Genomic DNA, 10,142 nt, shown 5'->3' on the forward strand with positions numbered 1-10,142 from the left:
AAAGAAAGCATGTCAATCAGCAGGACGACTCATTGATCAATGGATCAATGGATACATGCCCAATGCCTATGGCAAACCTATATGACTACAGCCAATAAGGTTGTGGCCTAATTACAATCCAACACCTGTCTCCTGGTCTTCATTGGCACAACCCCCTCCATGGCTTCTCTGCACCTGGGTCTGCAATATACAGTCGCTCTGGAAGCTCTCCCAAATTATTCATTCAGAACAGAAATAGCTGGTGTAAATGAAGTTTGCCAATATATTTGTTACAGAGAAGGAATGCAACATATTTGAAATAATTCATTTACAATATTGCAAAGCTCACAGATTTAGCACTTTCTTCTTTCCCTAAAAAATAAAACAAAAAGGAAGTGGTTGTTGCACAGCAGTTAAGATGTGGTGCCATTGTTAATTTTAGATAGGCCATGGACCATTCTCCTATCCATTTAAATAAGCTGGGGAAAATGTGTTTTCAAGGATCTATCAAACATTAACAGACCTTGAGGTGAGGTGACTATAAAAAGAGGATGTTTAAAAATAAAGTGTTGCTGGTTTGGGTCTTGCACAGTGTAAATAACATCTTAACAAATGATCTCAGATGTTTCAAGATGCAAACAACTGTACAGGCTTCACAATTCCAGTGTGATGTTATAAACAACAACCAATAAGCCTAAAGAGAAAAGCTTTAAGGCTTTGATGTTTTACATTTAAATAGCTGCACAATTAATCATTGCACATTTCTTTCTTCAGATATATGTTGCTTAAAAAACAAATCACAAAAACACCCTCCAGATATTTTTTTTTCTTTTTTAAAATTAACAGCAGTGTCCTCCTTCTTGGGAGAATGTACCTCATAAATATTGCAAGCCCAGACATGTGTACCTGCCTCCTAATGTCATTGCTACTCACAGTGAGCTGCATAGAAGGTGACATAACAATGAGGGATGGTTAAGTTACCCTTATGACACACATACAAAAAGCATGAAATAAAAGTCATTCAAGATCTGGGGATTCCTTTTTCTGTGCATTACTGCACAATGTGCTCTGTAATTTCCTGAATGTCACAGGTATAATTTTGAAAAGGGAAAAGGATGGGTGTAATTCAGTTCCTTATTTATTGTGCAGGGATCATCACACACACCCTGGTTCACAAGGTATCCCCAACAGCAGCCAGCACCTGAGGGCTGTGCATTCAATTGAACCAAGTTACGCAATGTCAACAATGCTATTGTGAACCAGGCCATGACATGGCCATGGGTGGCCTCCTGTACACCATAAATTATATGAGTGATATGTTCTAGTGTTCAGTTAATGCATGGGGGCGTGAAGGGTGAAGGGGGTGCAGGGAAGGGGAATATGGCAGCTTAGGCCCCCTCATGTCCTCATCACTACCAGCTCCACTCTCAATCTTCCCATGTTGAGTTGGAAGGTCTGGGGAGGGATTCCTTGTGCGTTTGGCAGAATGTGCTTATAAACTCCCATCACAATTAGAAAAGTTTATGAGTGTTTTCAGCTAAATGCACTTAGAAGCCCCCTTCAGACCATTCCATCCAACATGGGAAGGTTGGGGCGCAGGTGGTGGGAACAGGGATATGCTCCCACATGATCTTTGAATGACTGAATGGGGCTTATAGTCACACGGTATCTGCATTAAGCAGCTTCCCATGTAATTTGGGTGATGTCAGTGATGTCTTGGCCTTTCCCCTCCTGGGAAAAAAAACCACAGCCTTGTGACAGAGTGATTGAAATAACTACAAGCACACAACTGTATTGCAGTGAGTGTGTTCTTAATATCTTGCTTTTTGAAATCCTGCTTTTATGCCTTAAACAGATTTCCAAAGCTGCACCTAAAACACAGGAACACTTTAAAAATACAACTGAGGAGCCAATTTGTGTTGCTCCATTGGCCAGGAAAATGCTAACGCCGATCCAACTCAAATTAGCTCTATGTGGTAGCATCCCAGCTTTGGAATAGCTTTGCCTCTTGAGATTAGACAGCCATCAACACTGGATGGGTTGTGATCTCAAGCAAAGACCATTTTCTTTTACCAGGCCTTCCAACAGCAGTGGCGATATGGTGTTTGTTAGATAAAGGGGTTCATATTTTGTTGTTTTTAACTGAAGTATTTTCATTTGAGTACAGTAATTTTTATTCCTGCTTTGTACTTTGGTTTTCACCGAAACCCACCCTGAACCCATGTATTGAAGGGTGGGATGCAGGGCTCTGGTTGGAGAGCACCATCAGCTTACAAGCGAAAAAGCTAGATAAGATTAAGCAGTGGGTTCACACATTACTCACTGTTCTCTTAAATGTTAAATGCAGGTTTAGGTTTGGGTAGCTCTGATAATATTGGCGGAGCTGTTCGGAAAATCAGGTCCTTCATATTCGGTTATGACCATACATATACATGGGTAGCTATTTGTAATGCAATTTGACACAAATGCTTTAGGACTGTCATTTAAGAGTTCATGGTTGGCCTTTAGAATTCTCAGTAGGCCAACTGAATTGTCTCACAGCACTGCCTTTGAGATATATTTCTTTTGAAAAGGAACATACCAACCCCAGTTAGGGAGATACTATTAAATGAAAGACAAGATGAATGCAATTCCCCTGGCACAAACAGTTCTTGGAAGAACAGCCTACTAATGCTTTCTGTCTTTCTTTAATATTCTCTAGAAAGCATTTGCTTTTAAGATGTAGTAAGTTTAGATTTCACTTGCGACAGTCCAAAGGGAATATAACAAAAAGACAAAACAGCAACCCAGTTGTTTTAAAGTGACAGAAAGGACTGGGGTGGGGAGAGAAAGAAAGTCACTATTGAAAAGAGATGCCTTCCTATTCTTTATAAATTTATAAACTGGATACTTCTCAAAGAGTACACTATCTTCACTATCTTCGATAAAGTTAGCATTAGTACATATAAGAAGTCTGACTGCTGAATCTGAAGTTAACACCATTTTCCTTTTTTCTCCATTAAACTCTTTATTCTTCCATTTGTGTCCCTCCAAGGGTGATAAAACCAACAGGAAGAAAAGAAAAGAACTTGCCAACTACATTAAATAACATGCAGGACTTGCCAAAAACATTTTGGTGCCTGAGGCAGAGATTTCCCCCACCCCCAGCAGCAGTAAAGCTAAAATAAAATTGTAAATTGTGTAACTAGCAATTTGCTACTATTTAAAGGTGGCCAGATTTTGCTGCCTGAAGTGTCACTTCATATTATCTTCTGGCGGACAGCTGATTGTGACCATATGTCAATACTTAGCTAGATTTGGGTGGAAAATAAGTCCTGTGTCTGTATGATCATATCCTTCAATCCATGAAAACTTTTTGAGGAAGGACAACCTGCCAATTCACACAGGGTCACTATACTTGAAAATGGACACTGGGACAAATCTTTCTGGGAAAAAATCCATTTTTAAAAAAAGAATTCAGAATTCAGGAGGTGTCCATGAAGGAAAAAAAGTGGATATTACAGGGTTTCCCCCTGTCCTGCAGTAACAGATGAGCAATAATACTACATCCATCCCTTTGCATAGGCACTGCCCTTTCTGGTTCAGTTTTTGATATGAGTAGGATTAGCACCACATCTTGGCACACAAGAACATATACAAAAATATTTTGTACCAACATTCTTGCTGACTATAATTAACACCAAGTAGCAGTCTGCAACCATGGTTAGAAGCAGATCACAAACTGTAGTTTGGGTGAACTACAGTTAGCAAAAAGAAAATGCTTTAGAGCTGCAATGAACCTTTTCATATGATGGGTCTTTACTGCAACCCCCCCCCCCACCTATTTCATGCATTTCCCCCCATTAGCCTGACTGCAATGTCAACAAAAACTGAGGTAAAACAGGCTATTCTCTGCCTCTGTATACAAGGAATGCCATTTGTATACAAGGAATGCCATTTAAGAGAACAACAGACTTATTGAACTGGTCACAAGACGTGTTAACAGGTGTACTTATCACAAGCCCTACCTCATGTCCTCTGTCTTGCACAGGACATGATTCACTGTCTGCTTCAGAGAACGATCCAGACTCATCGCTAGAGTTTGTTCCATAGGATGGCTCACATTTTATCTGGGGTCTGACTTGGTTGTACATTCCATCTCCCATCATGCTCTGCTCCTGATGCTCCGTGGTCAGGAACCGAGTTCCTTGGGAACAGGGGGAAGATGAAAACTCGCACAGAGGGAGGCTACATGGCGAACCCCCGCTGCCATCCTCTGCGTACGAGTAGGAGGAACATGAGCTGGAGGTCCTCGTTCTGGTTTCTAGTGGAGGAGAGCGAGGGCAAACTTTAATTGGCACTGGGCAGCTGGTGTTCGGCCGCATCCGTCCTGGTAAGAGATCAGCTGCCTGTCCAATGTGAGAATAGGTCTGGCAACTGGGAAGGGACTGGCTACTTCCTGCCCAGAGACCCTTTGGCACAGTCTCGGTGAGATCTTTCTCCAAGCTGTTCATGCCAGAATATGAATGCACCGAAGTGTTTACTTGGTCACAAACATTTGAAGAGAATATAACACTCCTCCTGTCCACCTCACCTTCCTGCTTACAGAGACCTTCAACAAAGCCAGGGCCCCTGAGAGGCGATCCCACGGTAAAATTGGAAGCATCCTTCTGAACAGCTTGGGAGAGTCCATAATTCCCTGCGAAAGGGACATAATCAGTTTTGTGGTCACCCTGAGTTGTCCCCTTTTCGAAAGGGCATGCTGGACTCCTGGCAAAGTGCTGTTGGGAAGTACTGGGGAAGCCAACTAAGTCTACATTTTTTGTTCGGTTGAAGAAAGACCTTAGGCAGGAAGGGGAGGAAACACTTTTAGACCTGTCAGCTCCAGTGGGACTTGGCTGCTTCCGGTCCATTTCAACATCCCCCTCTTTATCCCTGATGTCAGGCTCATCTCCAGAGAGGCAAAGCGTGATGTTTTCTTCATCATTCTCCTCACTCCTAGGCTCACTTTTAATTTCCCCTACAGGAAGCTCTGGCTTGAGGCTATCGCCAGAACTTTCTTCACTGAATGTGCTTGCAAAACCTGAGGTACTAATGTGTGATGCGTTGTAGACATTCTTGGTACAAGCCATCTGGTATTTCTTATATCTGGGTAACCGGGTCACTGCTTCTTTGTCCAAACTGTCCTTGGCATCGTTCAAGATATCAGAGTCAGGCAGCATCCCTTCTTCCTTGTCCGCTCCCGAACTGGCCGATTCAAAGTTAAAGGGCTCTGGGTGCGTTCTCTCCCTTGGGCAAGAGATCTTGGAAGTCTCTGACTCCATCGTCTCCTCCTCTTCTCCCTCGGAGTTCTCGTCTTCATGCATCCGCTGGTAGGTGGTGTCTTTTTTGCACAGAAACAGGCCATCTTCATTGTTCAGGAGTTGCGTTTGAAGGAAGCTGAAGCAAGAATCCTCCAGGTTGTGCATGCGCAGGAATTCTGCACAGTGGATGACCTCTCGTATGTTTTCTCTGCTGAGTAACAGCTTAGCAGTGTAGGCAAACTGTAACAATGGACCAAATCCCCTGGCAGTGACCTGCAAAAGAACAAAAACACAGGGAAATTGCCAGCATTACCATCAGCACTGCTATTGTCCCAAGCCCCTCAAGTGTAGTTAGATAACTCAACAGTTCTAATGTCCATAAATACCACCGTCCAATAGTTAATCTTTCCTTAAGTCAGCAGTAATGCTACTTCCAATCATTAATGCTGCCTGCCCTGTTGTTGCTCGCACACTTCATATTAGAGGATGATCTAAACATCACTTCCAACAAATGACTTAAAGGGAGATGAGATATCTGGCAAATGGTATTTATATATTTAACGAACTCAAGAATGCTGCTAAGCTTCTAATGAGTGCACGAATCCCACCAATTTCACAACATTCCCATAATCTAGGCTGACTTCACTCTGTGATCAGAATAAATTATGCCAATTAAAAAATCCTTCATTCTTCTTCAACAGTTTATGGGGTTTTAAAAGAAATGGAATATATTATTATAATGGTTAGTTTAGTGAAAACAAAGTCCCCTATGCTGGAACAACGTAAGTCTTAAATAAAAAGTTGGAGAAGGACATGGGGTTTGTCTGAGTATGCAACAGAAGTGGGAAGACAGAGAACATTAAGCATGGAGACAACTTGAATAACTGTATAGGAAACTATCCCACAAATGCTGGAGTCTCTGGTTGAGTTCAGGTAAGGATTTAGTTAAAAACTTATATTACATCGTTTCTCTAACAACATAAGGAAGCCAGCTATAGCTTCCCAGCACACAGAAACTGACTACAAAAGATGGTTTTGCCACATGGTAGTATTAAAAATAAATGCCAAATAGCTTCTAGTTGATTGAATTCACTCTCAGACAGATTTATGGTCTACAGCGCTCTGGTGCATGGGGTTCATTCACCTAAACAAACTAGACTATGTCAAAATTAGGGGTGTATAAGGAGATGATGATGATAAGGATTATATTTGCACTGTGCTCCCCCTTCCTCAAAACAACTTGGGAACTATCTCTGCTGTGAGCCTGGCAGGAGGAAAATGTGATGATACATAATAATGATGCCTCTGAAATGGGTTCTTGCATTGCAGTTGGGGTCCCTTCCAACTCTATGATTCTATGAAGTGACTGGCTAGCCAGAGCAGCCCCCTCAGATCAGGGTCGGCTCAGGACGTTTTGCTGTATGAGGCAAAAGATAAATGGCACCGTCCCCGAAGGCACATACATAAGCCAATTGGAACTGGTGGTAGAATCTTACTACAGTACTGATAAGGAAAGTGTATTCAACTGCAGTTGAGGGCAGCAGGCTATCATAGGGGTCATGGCACTCATAGCTCCCTGCACCTCAGCTTCTGCCGCTTGAAGCAGCTGCCTCACTGTGCCTCAGCTTAGGGCTGGCTCTGCCTCAGATAATATATGTATTCTATGAACAATTTGTAAAACCCAGATATTAAAAATGTCCACTTTGTGATTTCACTTGCTTCTAATTAAGGTATTTGGTTACTGTCTCAGTCTGGATTTAGTCGAAGTATAGACCCTCATATATATGGGACCTGGGTGGTGCTGTGGTCAAAACCACTGAGCCTCTTGCACTTGCTGATCAGAAGGTCAGCAGTTCGAATCCGCACAACAGGGTGAGCGCCCGTTGCTCTGTCCCAGCTTCTGCCAACTAGCGCTTTGAAAGCACACTAGTGCAAGCAGATAAATAGGTAAACAGCATTTCTGTGTGCTCTGGCTTCCATCACAGTGTTCCATTGGGCCCGAAGCAGCTGGCCACATGACCTGGAAAGCTGTCTGTGGACAAACGCCGGCTCCCTTGGCCTGAAGCAAGATGAGCTCCACAACCCAACCCCATAGTCACCTTTGTATGTATGTGTGTGTGTATATACATATGCATATACATATATATCTGTAGTTATCTATGGAGCCACTAGGTGGGAGAACTGCAAAACAAGCAGAGTCTTGTCTAAGAGCTTTCAAGTATGTTTTAACCAGTACCTCTTGCAATGCCATTTAGGCAAAATAAAAGAAATTTCACTGACTCAGAACATTCCACGGTACATTTTTCTCTCAAGCTGATTCAAGACTTTCAGCACCCCAAAAGCATGGCATTTGAGACATCTGCTACATGTGTCTTCCTCCAGAGGATATTGCATGCAGTATTATGATGTTGTTCACACTGCATACTAGACAGCTGCTTGCTTTTAAAAACAAAGGGCAAAAAAATCCAGGAGGGGAGAGCAGGGAGGTAAGAGGGCTGAATGAGTATGGTGTGTTTGTATCTACAAAAATCCTGTATCAGTAACAACACAGCACCAATTTACAAGAGGCACTGGGTAGTAACGCTGTATTTTCAAGTACTATAACAGGCGTCTCTGCAAATTTAAAAGATGCCCTCAGGGAGGACTCTTAGAAGCATTTCAGACCAGCACTAATGTTTCAAGTACATAAACAGCAACTTTCATGATGAATGCAAGCAAGGCTTGCTGGCAAGTGTGGAAGCTGGCAGAATCTCAGTAGCCTGAAGCTGTCTAAATATTGATTTGGCCTTTATTGTGGGTCCACCAGCACACTGCCTTTGGCTCTGCTTGTATTTAATTTGCTGTGACAAGAAAGCAGATATTCAGGGACTGCAAAGTGTTTATAAATATTGCACATCTTAAAGAGGAAGGTTTAAAAGCTGCATACATTACATCCACACATTTGTTTTCTGTATATGATGGTAAGGGCTCTTCGTGGTGCAAACCCCTTCCACCATTTCTGGGAGAAACTTAAGTATGCTACAATGACAGCATAACAAAGAGAATACACAATGGGATGCAACATCTTTCTGCAGCAATAACGATGAGAGTAAAATAGCAGTTTAAAAAAAATTAATAACCAAGGGGTGCCAAATGATTAAGATATTCCATACATACAACAGAGCAGCTTTCAATTCGTACCCAAATGCTAACCTGTCGACTCAGCCCTGAAAATGTCCACATAAAACGGGTGTGTCAGAAAGTATGTCACTAGTCTCCTTAGTTGCATTTTCTTTACTGAATACCCACTTTGGTTGTAACAACCTCAATTCCTAGGAGCTTGTGTGCGGGTTTGTGTAAGCTCTACGCTCATCAAAATGGCCATGCAGAGAATGTTTTGCCCAAGAATGCATGTTTCAGTTCAGCTGCAATCCAGACAAACAACCCCTCCTTCCTTTTTAGTGGCTTAGATTAGTCTGCAACCTTGTGTGAACTTGCATACTTAGCTGTGCAGTACGGAGAATGTTGGATTTCTACATGAGAGATCAAAGTTCAAATCCCTACTCAATTGCTTGGTCATTTGCTGAGTCTCTGCTACCTTGCAGGGCAGCTGGGGAAGTTAGAATGAGATAAGGACACAGCATATTTTGCCATTAGAGATACCACCATAGTTCATACTTGGCTCAGAAAGTAACTATTTAACTCAAAATGCTTGCACTAAACATAAGAAAAGCCTTCCAAGCAATGACATCGCTCTCCACTCAGATTTTGAACTAAGCCAGAGAAAAATTCAACTCCTTTCCCACTGTCTCTCACATAAGACACCAAAACCTTCTGCCACGCTCCACGCCCCCTTGGAAACGCTCTCTTCCTCCCTCCCACTTGTTTGCCTGGCTGCTTCCAGAAGAAGAGGAGGTGTCTCCATCTTCCTTTTGCTTTTGAAGTGCTGTCCTAGAAGCTAAAAGGCCTCGGTGATGTAATATCCCCCAGTGCTACTGACATCCACAGCAGTAGTCAGGTGAGGGTTTAGAGGCTAAAAGGTGGCTAGGAGACTAGACCTTTTTGCGCACCTGATAATCTCGTCACAGTGAAATGAGATCCAGTTTGAGTAATAGTTTGTCTTGGGATCAATAGATTCCAAAATGAAAGGTAGGGATCAGCCCATCAGTACTCACCACAAGCCCTTTGAAACAATCTAATTAATAATAAATAACATGAGAGTGCTGAAGGGAGGTTTTGGTTCTCAGCATTTGATTCTTGGCATTTATGGTTTCATTATTTTCAAATCATAGCACTGTAGAGGTGGAAGGGACCATGAGAGTCATCTAGTCTAACCCCCTATACTGAAGGAATATTTTGCCCAACGTGGGGCTTGAACCCACAACCCTGAGATTAAGAGTCTCATGATTTGCCAACTGGGCTATCTGAAAATCTTTGGAGTGGTGATGAAAGAAAATGAAACTTCCCCAGAAGTAGAACACACACACAACATTTCAGCAACTGTGGTCATCAGTGAGTGTCTTCTGTGGCAACTTTTAAATGCCTGTTGAAAACCTTTCTATTCTGTAGGTATGTAGATACAAAAATTTAATAGAACAAAAGACACCATGCTGGTTGTCACCCACGGAAGCAAAAAGATAAATATGAGGACAAGTTGGCCAACATATAAAAGGTAAAGGGACCCCTGACCATTAGGTCCAGTCATGACCAAATCTGGGGTTGCGGCGCTCATCTCGCATTATTGGCAGCTTCCGGGCCATGTGGCCAGCATGACTAAGCCGCTTCTGGCGAACCAGAGCAGTGCACAGAAATGCTGTTTACCTTCCCACTGTAGTGGTACCTATTTATCTACTTGCACTTTGGTGTGCTTTTAGAACTACTAGGTTGGCAGGAGGTGGGACC

The 10,142-nt window shown here is 42.6% G+C and overlaps 1 protein-coding gene across 9 annotated transcripts in view; it reads right to left on the reverse strand.

Annotated features, from left to right (window-relative positions):
- BACH2 (BTB domain and CNC homolog 2) overlaps positions 1 to 10,142 on the reverse strand; it is a 259,533-nt gene that overhangs the window by 18,553 nt on the left and 230,838 nt on the right. For all 9 annotated transcript variants that reach the window (XM_035109378.2, XM_035109373.2, XM_035109371.2 and 6 more), the window contains one exon: positions 3,987 to 5,534. In XM_035109378.2, the coding sequence (XP_034965269.1) occupies positions 3,987 to 5,534 (1,548 nt within the window). The remainder of the gene's footprint in view (positions 1 to 3,986; positions 5,535 to 10,142) is intronic.

This window comes from Zootoca vivipara, chromosome 3 (assembly GCF_963506605.1).
Source record: "Zootoca vivipara chromosome 3, rZooViv1.1, whole genome shotgun sequence".
In the NCBI taxonomy this organism is placed as follows: Eukaryota; Metazoa; Chordata; class Lepidosauria; order Squamata; family Lacertidae; genus Zootoca; species Zootoca vivipara.